The sequence below is a fragment of the Cavia porcellus genome, unplaced genomic scaffold, assembly GCF_034190915.1.
Source record: "Cavia porcellus strain 051 isolate PalLab524CR breed Dunkin Hartley unplaced genomic scaffold, mCavPor4.1 scaffold_5, whole genome shotgun sequence".
Lineage (NCBI taxonomy): Eukaryota > Metazoa > Chordata > Mammalia > Rodentia > Caviidae > Cavia > Cavia porcellus.
The window spans coordinates 96,979,873-96,998,186 of record NW_026947488.1 but is presented as its reverse complement, the minus strand read 5'-3'; the positions used below and the strand labels follow the sequence as shown (position 1 = coordinate 96,998,186).

At 39.9% G+C, this 18,314-nt stretch overlaps 1 protein-coding gene across 5 annotated transcripts in view; it reads left to right on the top strand.

Moving 5' to 3' along the window:
• Nucleotides 1-18,314, top strand: part of Mapk10 (mitogen-activated protein kinase 10) — a 282,143-nt gene that overhangs the window by 168,543 nt on the left and 95,286 nt on the right. For all 5 annotated transcript variants that reach the window (XM_063249378.1, XM_063249377.1, XM_063249376.1 and 2 more), the window contains one exon: nucleotides 4,918-5,087. In XM_063249378.1, coding sequence (XP_063105448.1) covers nucleotides 4,918-5,087 — 170 coding nt within the window. The remainder of the gene's footprint in view (nucleotides 1-4,917; nucleotides 5,088-18,314) is intronic.

The following is an 18,314-nucleotide window of genomic DNA, read 5'->3' as shown; positions in this document are numbered from 1 at the left end:
TGGGATCTGGGGGAAGTTCTTCCACACAGTGTACTTGCCATGCAATTTTTAGTTGTGACTCCATCCAGCGCTATTATTTCCATGTCTTAGCACTTAAATAAAGTAGACTTCACCAATTATCTGTGGTACATTCAAGAATTCATTCTCTAACTTCTAGGTTTTATCCAAAGTTTAATTCCAAGCTATAGATAAAGAAAATGCTTAAGAGGAAACATGTGTGTGTATGTGTGCAAGAGAGAAGGACAACAGAGAAAAAAGAGAGAGATTCACAAACCTTATGATGATGATTTCCAATTTTATTATGAGAAACCATATGCTCCGTAATGGACATAAGTAACACTGAGAAATTTTATTTTAGAAAGTGTGCCAGGCGATCAGGCATTTCATGTAAATAGCTCTTATTGTGTCCTTGTGAGTGAAAGAATTCTTACTATTAAATTTTGGGATAAGCTCTACCTCTGTTTTTTCCAGTACTCGGATCCAATCCAGGGTCTTGCATGGTCATCAGATGTGCTACTGCTATGTTCTACTCTTGCATTGCAATGGTTTAATCACTGTGCCAACTGTCCCAAGCCCATATATAGCATTTCTGTTGTATGAAAAATCTTTCAGGTACATGGTGTAAAAATTATGAGACAGTGTTGGAAGTTGCTGAGAGGAAATTATTTACTTTATTACAGCAGGTGGCCAGGCACAGACTGAATAGAGATGTTATGAACTTTGAGTCAGGGGCAATTTAAAAAGTAGGACCTGAGATGTCACAGTCCTTGCTCCATTTTGGTTCTTGATTTGCAGTTCGCATGTTCTGTGAGCATCAGAATTCAGCAGTTCACTGAACCACTATGTGTCCTGGTGCAAATACAGCGGTGTTACTTCTGCTTCGTAGTAAGGATGCCACCCTCTGAGCATCTCAGGCAAAGCCATGTCATCTGTTTCTATCTCCAGCCCATTGCCCCTTCCGTGTGTGGTTTTCACCATGCAGCAGTATTGAGAGAGCTGATTAACACACGGATCACGGGGTTCCGTCCCCAGAGCTCCTGACTCAGTGGGATGGGGTAGGGTGAGTATTTCTGACAAGTGTCAGCCAGGATGCTATTGATGTGTCAGGGATCACACTTGGTGAATGATCGTTCTGATGTGGTCTTCCCTAGTGATAGGCACTCAGATCTTCAATTTAGCTGGACTTCTCGGAACCTGCAGATTCTCAGGATTTCTACATTTACATGTTTGAATCCACATTGCCAGGGTGTTGTGAGCACCAGGATCTATTGTTTATTAAGCTCCAGATGGACACACACACACACACACACACACACACACACACACACACATCTAAGATCCAGTGAGAAAGGAGGCCCAGGGTTATCGTGTAAGTCAGATCTCTCCTTCCAACATTGCCAGTTTTTTTGGTGGTTTGGCATACACTAGCTGAGTGAACCAGTGATAATGCTGAATGCCAGTAGTTAGTTGCTGTCTTTCTGTTTGTTTGCTATACGTTTCTTCATTCTACAATGGAATATGTTATCTGTGTCTTAACTGCTGAGTTCGCCAGTCCAGTCTGGGCCCTTATCTTGTCCTTCGTATCTCCAGGGCCAAACTAGTTATCTGATGCTTGGATCATCAGGGTTTGTTGGGTTAAATACTTTTGAGTACCTCTTAGGGTATGGCTGAAAAATGAATGGCAGGCATCAGGAAATTCCCTTGGTGTCTTTTAATGTGCACTTGAATGTTAGAAGAGTAAACCCAGCAGGTTGGTTCAGTCCAATATGTAGACTAACCGCGCAGCTCCGAAAGCCGCTGCAAGCCCTGAGCGGCGCCAGACTGCAGCATGCAGTGAGGAGCCAGGAGAGCAAGGGTGAGGGCGGTAAGTGGGGAGGGGTTACCGAGGTGTGCGAGGCCCTACATGCCAGGGTTATGTGTTTGCTCAGAATATTAAAGGTGTGAGAAGAATCAGAACAAGGACACGTGGCAATTTAGGTGCTTCAAACTTCCTGAGTGAACTGTGGCGATAGAAGCATTTCATACTGTGGCTCCAGCTGCATTAGTGTCTGTCTTAGGAAGAACCAGAACTTTAATCTGGCCAGTTCACGTGTCACGAAGTCCAGAATAGACCTTGAGTACACTGATAGTGAATCCTGCAGTCACCTGGGACCCAGATGAGGACCATACCTCTTGTCCAGGTCAGCTCTTGGGTCTGCCTGTTATGTAGGCTTGGGACTTCCACATCCTCACGCTGTGTGCATAGCTTTGGTCAGCTATGTCCAAGTGGTCCCCTTGGGATTATCTTCACTTATGTTACTGATACTGTCACAGTCCCCTTTCAAGGGCATGCAAGCAGAGATTAGGCGGTGGTTTTATTTCAATTTTTACTTAGTAATGAAATGGCAAAACTTCACAAGAACAGGGTTTAGCTACCAAGCAGAAATTCAGATGTGAAAGAGGTTAAAATCTTTCAAATTATGTGAATCGGATTTTCAGAAAAGTTATTGTATGTTAACTCATGTGAAGTTCTTTGATTCTGAGCTCAAAGTACCCTAAGTAGGTTTTCACTAGTTAAAACTTTCACAGAACATTTGGAAGTTGGAGCTGTGTAGGAACTTATGATCATTCGGAATGTCCCGCTCACCGTGGCCCACCAGCCTTGGGAGACAAGCCGAATAAATGTAAATCATATCTTCCAGCACTGTCATGTTGCAAAGTGTGCTACAGACTTCCTGAATGCCCTCAGTGTGCTGTTGGGAACTGCCAGCTTAGGTGATTCGTTTTTCATTGTGGAGGAATGCACAGAGAATGCAGGTTTGTTTAAAATCCAAACAAAACCATCAAGAAGCGTAACTATTAGGGAGGCATCGTACTAGTGTGAGGTGCCAGACTGGGTAGTCAGTAACTTAGAAGGCCCTTCTCTCCACTGAACCTGTAATGTTCATATCGTAGAGTATAATAGAAGCATAATAATCATAGCTAGTGGTGCTTACATAATACATAGAAAATGATTCAAAATTTCAGGTTGAGTTCTTCAATTATTGTGACTGATAGATGAACTTCTCTTAAAGATAAACAGAAAATGAAATCATCTAGATATATAAAACAAAAGTATTTTATTTTAATTTTTTTGTATTTTATGAAAGAAGGGTGAAACAAAATTTCATAAAATAATAGGAGAAAACCAATAGTTAATACATTGCATGTTGTTATATTTAAAATAGTTCATAGTATAAGACATGAGCATACAAATTTCTCCAAACACTATAGCACAGACCCTCGTTAATGAACTAATAGATACTAATAGTATAATTGATTTGTGTTTTGTTCCCTTTACCTAGTGTCATTTTATCCATCCAAGTTCCTTTTCCCTTTGGGACAACTTTTTCCTGTTTCACAATATCTATTGTACATTAGACTTTTATTTACTCTTTCAGTTTACCACACCAGGAAGACAATATGATGTTTACACATGTGAGTCTGACTTAATTTACTTATTTGAGTATGGTCTCTAGATGCACATATTTACCTATCAAAGTTTCACATTTATCTTTCTTTATGGCTGAGTAGTACTCCCTTGTATAAAAAGATCACATCATTTTTATTCATTCCTTGGTTGATGGACATTTGGGTTGTTTTCAAGATCGAGCTACTACACATTGTGCTGCTGTGAATATAGGTGCACATATATCACTGTGGTATGTTTTTAATTCTTCTGGGAAGATACCCACAAAGAAAATAGCAAGGTTGAATGGGACCTCTAGTTCTAGTTTTTTGAGGAACCTGCACACTGATTTCCACAGTGGTTACACCAGTCTGAATTCCCACCAACAGTTGAGAAGGGTTCCTTTTTCCCAAAGCCCCTCCAGCATTTGCTGTTGCTTGGTTTCTTGGTTTCTTGACCCATTTTTTCTGGAGTGAGGTGGAATCTCAGTTTTGTTTTAATTTGTATTTCTCAAATGACCAGTGACGTTTAATTTTTTTCATATATTATTATATTTATATTTCTTCATCTGAGAAGTGGGCATTCATCTCTGATGTCCATTTTTGGACTGGGTCTTTGAATTTGGGCATCTGATTTTTTTCAGTTCTTTATATGCTCTTCTCCTTTGAGAAGCTGTCAGCTAAATGTTTTCCCATTCTGTGGGTTGTCGTTTCACACCGTGAGTGATTGCTTCTGAGGTGCACCAACTTTTTAATAGGAAGAGATCCCAGTTGTTGGTTCTTTGAAGCACTTCCCGCGTAGTTTGCATTTTGTTCTTGAAGGCTCTTGCCTACCCCCATGTCTTCAAGACTTCTACCTACTTTCTCTTCTCATAGATTTAGTACTTCTCTTTTAATATTTAGATATTTGATCTAAAATAGTATTTTAGAACAATGTGAATTTAAATTAAAATATTTCAAGACTTACTGAAGGGTAATTTTGGTATTAATGAAGACAAATGAAACCAACACCATTTAATTCAAATTTAGTTCACTAAAATAACTCCAACTGCATGTCAGTTGTTTAGAGGAAGTGTTTAGATACAACTGCTGGCCTTTCATAACAATCATAGTGATAATCAATGATTATCTCTGCCTGATTTATTTAAGTTCTCAAATATTTAATACAGTTCTTGAGACCAGTTCATTCTCAGTGTATGTTTGCCTCATAAATGAATGATTTCAAAGAAAGACTTCAAAAAAGATTGTGTGAATCAGATCTACGTTTATTCTATTTTCAAATAGTTTTAATATTTTAAAAAATCCTTACATGTTTAAGCTGCTTTATTCCAGATGATCATCGTGAGCCCACACACATCATTTCCTTTGCAAGCTACCTGAGCTAGATTCTAGATAAGTGTGTGCCAGAGATCATTAAAGAGTAGACGTGGTTGCCTCTATTTTCATTTGTTCGGCTCATTTGTCTCATGGTTTTGTTGTTCTTTTGGCCAGGGATTCGATAAACAAGTGGATGTGTCATATATTGCCAAACATTACAACATGAGCAAAAGCAAAGTGGACAACCAGTTCTACAGTGTGGAAGTGGGAGACTCGACCTTCACGGTCCTCAAGCGCTACCAGAATCTAAAGCCTATCGGTTCGGGGGCTCAGGGGATAGTGTGGTAAGTGATGTCACTTCATTTATGCTTGTGACAGGAACATGCTATGTGCATCTACTAGACACTAACACAGACAAAACCGAAAAGAATGAAATGCACTCTACTGGAGGGGAAATAGAATTATGAGCATTATTTGCCCTTTATTATCCATTTTACAACTATACAACAGGGATTGTGACATGATATTCTGGTCACCAATACAAAAGATTCATTACACAAAAAATTCAAGAGATTCCTAAGCTGTTGCTAACAAATTTAGAAAAAATTTATTTGCATGTGTCACTACAGGAAATGAAGACCTATGCCTTAAAAATAACATGTTAACTCTTTACCCACTCCCGAGGGATGAATGATATCTCATGTTATCATAGCTTTTAAAGTTCAGTGGTTAAACATAACAGTTTAGAAAAAGTTCCATTTAAAAAATATTTACCTAATTTTTCCCAAATAAGAAGACTCTTAGTAAACTATTTTGCTATGAAATTTTTGTGTGGCTAATTGAAATCATAATAAATCTAGATCTTATCCTTGCAAAGTGATGACATCAAGTTAATTGATTAAGTATTTCTTTTGTACAATTTCAGTATATAATGTAACAATCCAGTATATTTTGTTTGAACCTACCAGCATAATAATTTTCAGTCTTTTTGGTGACTCATGCTGATGAGTAAACTTTTAGGACATACACCTTAAATATATTTAGATATGTTTATTTATATAAAGGATATATATGTAATTATTATCTAAATCATTGTTATAATTTGTCTTTAAAAACAAGTTTCTGAAAAAGAAATGAACATTTAAAAATATTTTTTATTTCCTATTGCATTTTTACTCAGTTAAAGAATTAGCAATGCTATTTTAGGGACAGAAATGGATAGTTTTCATTATTTTCAGGCCTTCAGTTTACATTTCATAAAACTATTTAAGAAATTAATTTGCTTGATTTTGACGGTGTCTAATTTCAACATCAGTGCTCTGTCCGGGTGAATGAGAAACTGCTCTAGCATGCTTACTAAATCGTAGCACAAGGTTTTCTCTGAGAATTCATCTAATATATTTCCATCCTTCTAATGTTAAATAGTGTTATTTTTGCAATTTGAAAAGTGGGATACTTAATAAGGAACCAAATTTGCATTTTGAAGACATTGAAATAGGTGAACAAGTAATTTTTATTTTCGGTATTTATTTGTGTGTATGGATTTGCTTTGAGTTAACTGCTTTGTGACACCAAACATTTTCATGATGCGGGGGGCAGAATAATGGTTTCCTTGAAAGTGCTTAGGTCCTGGTTCCCAGAATCCTTAAATTTGTTACGTGATGTGGTCAGAGGGACTTTGCAGATGTGGAGAGTGGGCTGGAGAGACACAACAGGAGCTGATGAAGACGGACTTGAAATACGAGGGAAACATGAGAGAGACTTGCGTTGTCACTGGCTTTAAAAACAGAGGACATGGGATCCTGAACCCCAGGGGTGTGGCTGGCCTGCAGAATCCAGGAATGGCTGTCAGTGGAGAGCGAGGAAGAGGAGACCTAAGTCCTACAGCTGCAAGGAGTTGAAACTGCCCACAGCCGGAATGAACAGAAAGATTCTCTTCTGCCACCTTCACACAGGAACAAAATTAACATCCTTAGTTTTGCCAACACCTTGATTTTAGCTTAGTAAAACCCACGTGCTGACCTGCAGAGCTCTCCGACGTGAACTTGTGTTGTTTAGATGGTTAAGTAGGCGGTGAACTACTGGGGCAGTGATCCTAAGAGGCACAGTATAGCAAAATGGGTAACAAAATGATCACTGTAAATCTCCTGTATGTACCAGGAAAGGGGAAAGCAAGGGGCTGAGGATTATTTTTCTGTGATGTTATTTGAAACATTTTAGCATATTGACAGGAGAATGTTTTGGAGAAGACCCAGGTCAGGTGAGTTTCATTTTCCTGGCAATGAAGCTGCCCCAGAAAATGAGACTGGTTTGGAAGGAAACTGATGGACTTCTAATGACTCAAAAAGAGCCCTAAAGCAGCATTTTGCTCTAGAAGTTAACAGATAGTTAACAGAAAGATTGGAACATTTTATGCTAATAATTTTGTGATATATTTTGTAGGATATTTAGAGCCTCTATTTCTCCGTTTTGCGGTATGAAAATCATCCTTAATTTTAGATATAGTAACAGAAATAGAAGTCAATTAAAATATCTATGAATACTATCTAAAATCTTATTTTAGAACAAAGCTATCAGAAGACTTACCAAGAAAATCTGACTTTCAAAATGTTAGCCTTGGAGTTACCTGAGATTGTTAGGGGTTTTGTCTTTAGCTGAGGTAATAAAGTCATATTCAGGCTAGCAAAGACCAGAGCTGGTTGTTCCAGTGACCGCCTGTGTAGAGACCACAGTAATTCCAAAATGACTGTGGTTGTCCCTTCTCTTCCCTGTCCTCAAGCTTTAGCTTTAAGGTATCTGTTTAATTACAACTTGGATTTGCAGCGTACTGTTTCGTCTTGCAGGCCTGTTCTTATAGTGATTTGTCCTAACAACCTGGCATTAATTTAGTTTCTGGTCTATTGGCTTCGTCAGCAGCAGCTTATCTGCCTCTTTCATGCCAAACACACATCCAGTCCCAGACCTGCTCCTGGCATCCACAGAGCTGCCCCGTGTTCCTGTCCACTGTCAGATTGACCGAGTATCTTAGTGCAGTGATTGGCTGAAATTACCAACCGGAAATGAATGGGGACTCTTGAAATAGTTCTGAGACTGAGGTCTCCAGCAAACTGAATTGGGTCATTCATTTATTTTTACTTAATTTTCTTTGTACTAAAAATGAAACATGGTGGACCCAGTTTCAAAAGAGGATTACTAAAAATTTCTATTTGCCCTTGCCATCATGAAATGGAACAAGAGTGATTCTGCTTTTCACATGTAAATGTTGACATGCTGGTACTTTGTCAGTGTCACAGAATCCTAGTTTGTTTGAAATGCAATCTTACCACCTTTTACCAGTTATTGGGATTTTGCAATTTGAAACCCTCTTTTGCATTTTTAATTATTTGTTTAACAAGCAGGGAAAAGGCAATACTAAAATATCTTCAAAAGAAATTAACTACTAGGATGACTTGTTTGTTTGCAATAGAATGATAAAGCAAAAATGTCATTCTTGGAAATCATTAAATAAAACTTTTAGGAAATCTTTTGGAATAAATGAGAAATTTTATTCTATATCTGCTTAAAACAAAAATGATTATCTGCTGAAGCCACCACAAGAGGTTTTCTGCTTCACCACGTGAGCTAAGGAGTCCTCTAGAGCTTCATAGGTAGGAAAGTAATCTGTGGCATGAGGTTTTAATAACTGTGTTCAAGATCCGGGTGAACAAAGCATTTTACCACATTTTCCCAGTTATCCATGGGAGGGTCTCTCATACCAGTGTTTTTCAACTGTCAGCTTCAGCACAAAGACAAGCATGGGAATAAATCAACATGCAGGGATTTCATTCTCTTCTCTCACACCATCCCGATACTCTCACCAAGCAGCATTTTCTGTTTTCTCGCTTCTTCCTCCAAAGATGATCCAGGCTGATGGCTACAGTGACGGCAATAGTGAATAAGTGAGCTTAGCCAGGAAGTTTTGCCAAGGTCGGTCTGTACCCTCAGAGAGCTGATTTCACAGTTTTAGATGGTGGAGGGTAGAAGCGTATTCCAGTAGTGTTTCACACAATTGGCCTGACAGTGGTCCCAGGCAGGTTTGCAAGGTAATGTTTAGGCCAGATGTTTGTAGCAGAGATGTAAGCTCCATACACATAGAATCAGGGTGTTTTACGAAGATAATACAAATTAAAAAGTTAGGGTGTTTATCATAAAAAAATCTGTGACTTGAAATATGTAGAAGTAAGATGGGGCAATTTATGTTAGCTTAATTTTTCTGAAATCTCAGTTGCAGTTATAGGATGACATTTAATCAAAGCTGAAGCAGCTATCATTACAAAATGCTCTGGAAATAATCCATTGGATTTGTTCAGTTTAGTTTAAATAGAAAATGTATCCACATGTATACATATATAATGAGTATATAACCAAGATGTGATTATCATATATACATATTTTTCATAATCCAAATTAGTTTTCTTTAATTGGGCAGACATTGTATATACTCTTTAATACATGTATATGCAATATTTTAAGATACACAAGGCATGATCAAAACATATAGTGAATATTTAAATTTTAAAAAATCATTAGAGTAAGATGTGAATCACTGTTAAACCTTCTCAAATGACTCTGCCCAGCTTTGAACATGTATTACATAATTCTTGCTACTTTTGAAAGCAGCTCCAAAAATCTTTTGTGAATGTCTTTACAAGTTGTGATGAGACAGAGAGAAAGAGGGAGAGAAAGAGGGGGGGGGGAGAGAGAGAGAGAGAGTGCGCACGATGACAGAGATGGATGCAGCTATAGAGATGGTAATGCTGCTGCCAAGTCTCTGCAATGCGAAATCAGGCTCATGGAATATTACAGTGTGTTCTCATCTACCTTATTCATTGGATCCAGTACTGTGTGACTTCCGGCTCCTCCCCCTAGCAAATATGACCATAGAAGGCAGATGCTTTGAATGGATTCAGAACATTAAGGCGCCTCTACAGCATAACTAAGAACATTCCCAGAAGGGGACTTCTAGAACCTTGTCAGAAAATGGCAGGAATGATGTCAGGAATGGCAGGAATTAATGTGCTCAAAGTGAAGGGAATTGTTTTTGAGGAAGTTTAATAGTAGTATGTCTTTTCCTGTAATAACATTTTTAGATTTAAACATATACTTTTTTTTTTTTTTTGATTGGTATCAGGGATTGAACTCATGACCTCATGTTTGCCAGGCAGGCACTTTCTCTGCTGAGCTAAATCCTGGCAACATCTACCATATTTTTTGACCACATTTCATATCTATTTTGTTTGTCACAAATATTTGAAAAGCGATTTCTGGAGAACGCTCTTCTATTAGTTGTCTACAGTCATGATTCCCTACGTGCATAAGCAACCTAAAATTCACAGCGCTGGGCATGATCAGCAGAGCCTGCAGTGTTCATATACTCATATTTAGAAAACGGCGGTGGCTTATCACACATCACCTTCCTTTGGTAGGTGGATGCTTGTGGTTCTCGTGTTCTGGTCAGAAATATTTTAGACTAGTCCAGCTAAGGGTTAGATAGACAAAGAATTCTAAAATTCTTGTGCTTTTGGCTTTTAAAGAAATGTGTCTGTGATCTATACTGAAGAAAGACAATGCTAGAGAGCATTCAATAAATAATACTGTAATGCATGAAACTTTTCACTGCCTTTACTGAGCCCTTCAGGGGTCTTGAGTCTGATACTGCTCCTATATATTGTATTTGCACGTGTGTACAAAGACGTATAGTTAAACTTCTCCTATCACTCAGCATCGAGTCTCTTCAAGGGTAATGATAATGTGACATAAGCGTCTACCTCGCAAATACTCTTGCTAAGCACGTAGAAAGGAAACTTTGGTGGTGTGTTTTGTTTTAGTTGTGCAGCAAGGTCTGTACCTTCCCACTTCTGTGTAGTACTAGCTCCATACAATACTAATAAGTACGACTACTAAGTACTAATAAATGCTCCAAAGAAGAAAAATCTCTGAATTTGCCCAGATGCTCAACAATCTTACTGCAATAATGCCACATCAAAACATAGTACAGCCACCACTGTCTGTGGAGTCATCTTCAAATAATAATAGCCTCTGTGTGCTTTGAAAAGCATGGTGCATGAAAGCCCTCCCTTTTCAATCTCCTCTTTTACTAAGAAAAGATAGTACTGACTCCCAGATGGTTTTAGCTCCTCTTCTCATCCTGAAGATAAATTTCAGGTGCTCCATTTCCACTCAGACTTAATCAACCTTGAACTAGTTCCTCACATTTGCAAGAAAGCTGGGAAAAGTAAGCATCTGTCAGTATATATCAGAAAAAGAGACTGAAACTTGTTTATATTAAGATGCGTAATACAAAGATACTCTGTATATAGTTCTTACTTCTGAAGACTGGTATGGGAATGACTAAGTTCTAAGAATTCAGAACACTTTTCTCCTGTAACTATTACATACTGAACACTGTAAGATCATTCTATTATTATTTTCAGTTATTATTGTTAAAAATACACTTTTTTTCCAACAAATAACCAAGTTTCCCATTGTATTTCATCAATTGCCTTTCAGTGTTTTTATCCTTTTTATTTACTCATCTATAAAACAAGACTCCAGAGAGTAAAAAATAAACTCAGTGTCTAAAATTACCTTTTACATCTAATATTATTATGACTTTTAGTAGACTCAAAAAGGGTAGAATGAGGTTACAGCTTTTTAACAAGAGAAACTGAGCAAGATGAGCGTATGAAACCAAGGAAGGTTCCTGATTTATAACTGTTGTGTCATCCTCACATTGTAAACATGGAATTTAATCAAATGGATTCATTAATTTTCTATCAGCTACTCTGACAAAGTACCATTTGAATTTTTTGCCCATCATTCAGCTTGAATTCTATCAACTACTATTATTTTCTGTCAATTATTTATCTACCTGCCTATCTCTTTGTACCTATCATCTACTGGTTTTAAACATCAGTTTTTAAATTTACAGCATCACTGCACAGATTCATCTGCTTGTCCGTAAGCTCAGAGCTGAGATGAGAGCATTTTGTGGCTTTGAGGCTGATGTGTAAGAACAGAGGGTTTTCTCCAACATCAGACTCTCTGGCTAACACAGAAGTGATTTTGTTTTGTTTCTGGAAACTTCACTCAAGCAACTGTGGCATATTTTTCAGTTTCTAGTGAGCCTTTCCCCATTAAATTATGAAGCTTTAATTGTACATTTCCATTTGGCCCCTGGAAATGATACTTTGTACTTTTGTGAGTTTTTATACTCACAAGAGGCTCAAAGAGGGTGGCCGGTGGAATGGGGCACAGAGCGGGACCCTGTCTCGTCCACCTGTGCTTTTCTGCTCGGCCTTGTGGATAACACAGGCTTCACATACTTACTTACGTCCTGGAATGGATGGGTCAGGTTTGTAAATGCCAATTTTCCTTCATAGAGAAAATGTAGTACTTTGAAAAACAAAGGGTAGAAGTTTGACAGCAGTATGCTAACTGGAAAATAATTATACATTTATAATATCCATGTTTCTGTGTGTTAACTACATGCTATGTGAGTTCATATATGTAAGTATAGAATCGCTAATGTAAGAGCCAGCACTGATGGGGTTGGCAGTACATAATCCTGAAATTTGTATTTGGCTTTGGAACATGTTAATATCATTTATTCTGAACTTTGTCATTCTTCAGTTTATTTGTAGTTAATTTACATCCTTATACTAAATGCTGACAGAAGAGTTTGTAGCCTAAAAACATTGTTCTTGGCAGAGGTTAAAAGTTGTCACATAAATTTCCATAAGTAATTATTCTGTCATAGATAACTGGCCTCTTTGTAAATCATTTATTGGTATATATACTGTCTCTCTTTGAAAAAATAATCTGTAAGCACGTTATTTACTTTTTGGTTTCTATCCCAGTCCCAAAGAACCGAACCACAAACCTAGAGCCCAAAACAGCTACCTAAAGCTTGGTTCTGCATACTCCAGTGCATTTTGCAAAAACAAATGTTCCTGGCAGAAAGGAGGCTGTTTCATTGATTAAATTGTACTAAATAACAAATGGCAAATGCTATTCCTCAGATTTTGAGAACCGCTGTCATTTACTACTCTAAGAGAGCTGTCTATTCCATCTATAGATGAGGTAGGTTTTTGTTTTTTACAGAAGACAGCCCATATGTGTTATAAATATTTCATCTAAAGATCTCAATGTTTAAAGGATCTTTTTATAAAGCTTAGAGGGAAGGTACGACTTCGGCTGCTGACCCGTTCCAGTGTCACATTCTGTTTATTGTCTGAGCTGTCTTGATCTTCACAGATTTGAAGCGGGGAGCTGAGGACAAACGCAGATATCTCTTGGTTTGAAGATGGAGTGATAAGCCCACACCCCCTTTGTCTGCTGAATTACCCCAGCTTTGTATTCTCTCTTGCAATGAGATTTAAATTTATTTAAAATATTTGACCCTGTCAAGCAATTTACACTTTACCTGTCAAGAGTTATGAATCCAGCATTAAACTATTGCATTTAAACTTTTGGGAGCCATGAGAATTTCCAACTCATCATAAAAGAGAGAATTTGGCCACTGTGTTAGATATGGGGTTTCTTTTAAAGACATGTATGTTAGGGTTCTCTTAGCTGTGATCTTTTTTGTTGATATTCTTTTTTTTAAATTGTTAAAATGTTTTCCACAGCTGATTCCAATATATCCATTTTTAAAGTCAAAATGTGAGTCCCAATTCAGGGAAACAACACCAAGTATATTTGCCAAACATTTGCTTTGGGTTCATCCAGGATAGCAGACTTATGTTATGGAGATCACTGTGATTGTGAGGGAAAATGCCAGCCAACCATTTCCTGTCCAGCAAGGTTCCTGGAGCATGGTCACCTTCACCCAGGGGCGCTTCCTTTTCAGATTCACACATTCTCCTTGGATGGGCTGGTGGCTAATCCTGAAGGAATGAACTTCAGATCTCAAGAGACCAATGAGAGAAGCTTAATTTACCTCTCAGAAGTGTGGGCTGGAGAATGACTGGAATAGAGGAGATCTAATTGACCTAGTATGCTAAAAAATTCACCACTATGGTAGTTTAAGATGCCAAAGATACAAAGAATAAGGAACAGAGGAAAATTGGAAGCCCAATAGTTTCATGTGAACATTATCCCTCCTCTCTAGGAGCCTTCTCTTCCACCAGATTTTCCTTCCCTTCTTCTCCTTATGGACATCAATCTTTCACAGTCTTGCTTTTCTCAGTCCTTCTCCTTCTATCACTCTTGTCTCCTCTCCTCCTCCCCCTCCCCCTCCCCCCTCCCCCTCCTCCTCAGCTGTTTCCAAAGCTTCTGCACTCAGACCAGCCCACTGGCTTCTTTCTCTGCTCCCTGCTGGAGAGCTCCCATCATCTGGCTGATTTTTCCCCATTACGGGTTTAAGAGCGGTATCCTCAGCTGGGCTCCTGTTCCCACTTAGCAATCATTACACTGAAGCACATCCTCAGCTTCTTGTCCCATTCCCCACGGTGGCTGTTGCAGCCCTATACAACTTTCCTGCCAGTTTTCAGTTCCATCTCAGCAGCCCCTTCCTTTGCAGAAGGCCTTTCCTCCTACTTTCCTGAGAAAGCAGATGGCCTCAGATAAGTGAACGCTCTGCTTCCTCTTCCTCCTCCCAGCTCTTTGGCATCCATTGCCTTCCCTGCCCACTGGGTTCTTCCAGAGGAGCCCCGCAGGCTTTCTGCCCACTCATGTCTCTGCCTCCCCTTGGGCCCTGAATTCTTCTCTGCGCTGAGTCAACTGACGCTTTTCTCCCCTTCCTGTGTGTGATCTCCCCACGCAATCGCACGTAGAAAGAGGAGTTATTTATAATCGTGTGTCTGCCTCCACACTGTGTCGTGTCCCTCCTTGCTTGTTACCAGACTTCTTGGTTGAGGAGTGTGAGTGAGCTGGCTCCGGGTTCTCGTACTGATTTCACGTGGTCTCAGCTCCATGACCACCCTCCTGCTGCAATGGGGTGGTTCCATGTCTTCCGTCCAAGCCTCATTTGTCCCTGCTCTGTAATGCTAGCCATGTGAGCTACCCAATTCTTTTTCAGTTTTGCCTTTAACTGAATTTCAAGGTGACACTTTTTAAAGTCTACTCCTTGTTTGGAACTCTGGGTAGCTGGCCAGCATGTTGAGGGCGCCATGTGAGACATAAAATCTATGTGATCTCAGTGGCTTTGCCTGCAATGGGGATGTGCATGCAGGACATGTAAACCAGTTGGTGCAGCTCCTGGCTTCATTGGCAGTCAGTTCCTGTTAGTTTTTGCCATCACTAGCTGCCTGGGCCCATGGCCAGTTACTCAAGGAGTCCCTAGAAAGGGAGCTTCCTGCCCTTTGTAGTTTAATGTTTAGAAAGCCAGTGAAAGAGCCTAATCCGCAGTTATGGACAGTAAGACTAGAATCAGAAGCCAGAAAAGTCCCAATGACAAGTCTAAAATGAGTCATGGAGGCAAATGCCGAGATCCAGGCCAGAGCTGGATCGAAGTGGGAGAAACTCGGGAACAATGGAAAGAATCTAGGACGTATGTCATGGATATTATTGGCTGATGGGTAGTAATACAGACAGCTATTTAGATAGAAATTAATATGCAGTCAGAGGGTGAGTGAACCCTCCAAGAAGTCAGCACACACATAAAAAATAAAGACATCATAATTGTATGGCTGGAGGCAAATCTGAAGGGAAACAGGCTTCAGGATGGAGACACAGTAGCTAGACTTACGTGCCTTCTTACAGATAATCAGCAGTTTGAGATCACACTGTAATTAACACCATGTGGTCCCCTGGGCATGAGACGTGTAGGTGGGTGACCAGAACTCCTGGACCCTTACTCTCCACCCTTCTAAGAATTCCTTCCGTCTTTTCATATACCTTGCTACCTGACTCATTTCCCTATTGGATCAGTGGTAGTTAAGTGACTCTGCTTAGAACCCTATAGGTTGATTGTAGTTGTACCCACGTTGCTTTCACATTGTTGCTTTGCTATGTAAGTTACTCTTGCCAATGGGAGTTATAGGCAGTTCTGAGAGCAGGATGAGGTCAGAGAAAAAGTGAGACAATCACTGTGAAATGCAGTGTGGTAGGAGCTGCTTTGGTGCTCTCTCTGCCCAGGAACTCTGCACCCCACGGCCATGTGCCCCTGGGAATGAGGCAATGGCTGGGGCTCCCCACTCCAACTCTCCCAGGTCTCGCTCTTCCAGGAGCTGGTGGGTAAGTGATGCCGGTAGAGCCATTCGGTCTCTCTCTAGGCCGCCTTTGCCATCTGTCCCAGGGGCACAGTGACAACACAGGGTGGCCCGAAGCTGCTCTGTACATCCCATGGGCTGGCAGGGGGAGAGGCAGCAAGAACCAAGTCAGTGTGTGCCTTTAGTTGCGGCTGGTGCTAACCCAGAGGCATCTGGCCGCCCTCCCCATCTCAGAGGCTCCTTGCTCTCATGCTCTTCAACAGGGTGCCCCCACCCCACTCCATTTTACAAAACACTCAACCCCCTAGTGCCAGACAGGGTTAGAATCACGGTTGGGCTCTTGAGGGTGTTACTTGCTGAGTCAGCAGGAGGCAAAGCCTGTGTCCCAGCCATGGAAATGTGCAGGGGTTTCTGGCTCTGGAGCAGTGTACGCTTACACATGGTGCATTTCTCACAGTGGTTCCTGGATACAGTGCACTGGGTGTTTGCTGGGAGATGATGTGAGATCCTTTTCCAGTGCAAGGTGACCACACAGAATTCAGCTTTCTTACCTAAGTGGGCTGGAAGCCTGTGAGGATTGTGACGCTCTCCAAAATCAAGGATCTCCAGTGTCTTCTCTATTGTGATTTTGGACCAAAACTTGACACACACACACACACCCCACCTGGCTCATGGATTCAGAGGCTTTTGGAAAGTGGAGAGATCTTGTGAATAACAAACTCACCCATGTGCTTGCCACTCATGCATTCACACCTAAGCAGGCCTCTAAGGCAGCCAAAGGGAGTTCGTTGAAGGAAGCGGGTCCCTGAGGGGCATTCTGGGCACCTGTCCCTTCCTCTGCCGTAGACTCTTCCCTTTGCATTCTGCTTCCTGGTTGCAGTCAGCTAAGCAGCCTCCCTCTGCCTCACCCTTCTTCCTTGATGTTTCTGCCGTGGCACCAGGTTCCCAAAGTCTGGACCTTCAGAAGTCATGAGCTAAAACAAATCTTTCTTTCTTTAAATTGCATGTTAGGTATTTGCTCACAGTGATGAAAAGCTGACCAATACATGTTCTGATAGAGTTTTATGGGGCTGTCTGTTCCACTCTTACCTCCTCAAAGGAGAGAATATCCCTGTTTGGCTGTGGAACCAGGGCAGTAGATACAGGGCATTTCGTTTCTGCTACTATGCTGCTGCCTGAGGTCTCTGGCTCTTTTAGTCCATTCTTGCTGATTTCCAGGATCTGCTCTGCTCACCTCCGAAGGCAGCCATGCAGCTATTGCTTTGGTTCTTTTTGTGCTGGAGGAGAGCATTGCAGGATGCCTCTATTCAGCTGTCTCAAATTACTTTCTGCCTTTCTTCCTGCACTGAGTGGGTGGGACATGCCTGCCACTTGCCCTGCAAGATTCCTCTTCGTCTTCCAGTATCAGTAGCAATGCTCTTTCTGTTAGCCTGATCGTGCCTTCCCTACTGCTCAGCTAACGTGACTGCCCTCTCATCTGCAATAATGTGACATTGTTTGGCATGCTTCATATATTTAGGTCCATCCTTGCAGCTAGCTGGTGGTATCCCTGGGACAAAGATCTTGGCTCACTCATCTTGGTCATAAAATCTCAAAAATGCCTAATACATAACAGGAACATGTTCAGTGTTGAATTGTTTCTTAAAAATTATTCAATGGTATAAGGTATACACATATATATTCTTTGTATTAATAGCATATTCTTTTAATTTCAGGATAATATGGCAAATAACATAATGTACTTAAACTTTAACATCAGAACAATGAACTAGATATGTTATATCCAATACTGAAATTAATGAGAACAATTCAAATTTTCTCTAATGATTATACTCTAGCCCATGTAAGAATGAGTAATAATACTGCCACAACTGATTTTTCAAGTCATTAATTAAATGTGCTGCCAGTTTAAATTTGATATATTTAATTGCATAAATACCTATATAAAATATAGATATGGCAAGTTCTATAAGAATCATTAAATAATACAAGGCAAATACTTCACACAAATTGACTAAAACAATTCCCATTTTCAATGTCTAAATGGAAGACTTGAAACATTTTCATAATAAATTAATATTGTGGCATCATGGATATCATGGGATGTATACCACCCTAAGACAATCAGTCATGAGTGCTACTGACACAACTAAATTTGGGACTAAAGGTAAACCTATCAGTACTGTGCATGTGAGGAGCATGAATGGATTTAGAGAATTACTAGACTGAATAAAGTGGAAAAATGCAAACATTCAGTTTTCTCTATTCATTATAAACCTCAAATAAAAAACAATACAAAGCAAAATCCAAATTTAAACTCTTGCCTGAGGCAGCAATATCACAAGGACATAAAGCTGAATTCATGGGCTAGGAATTTAG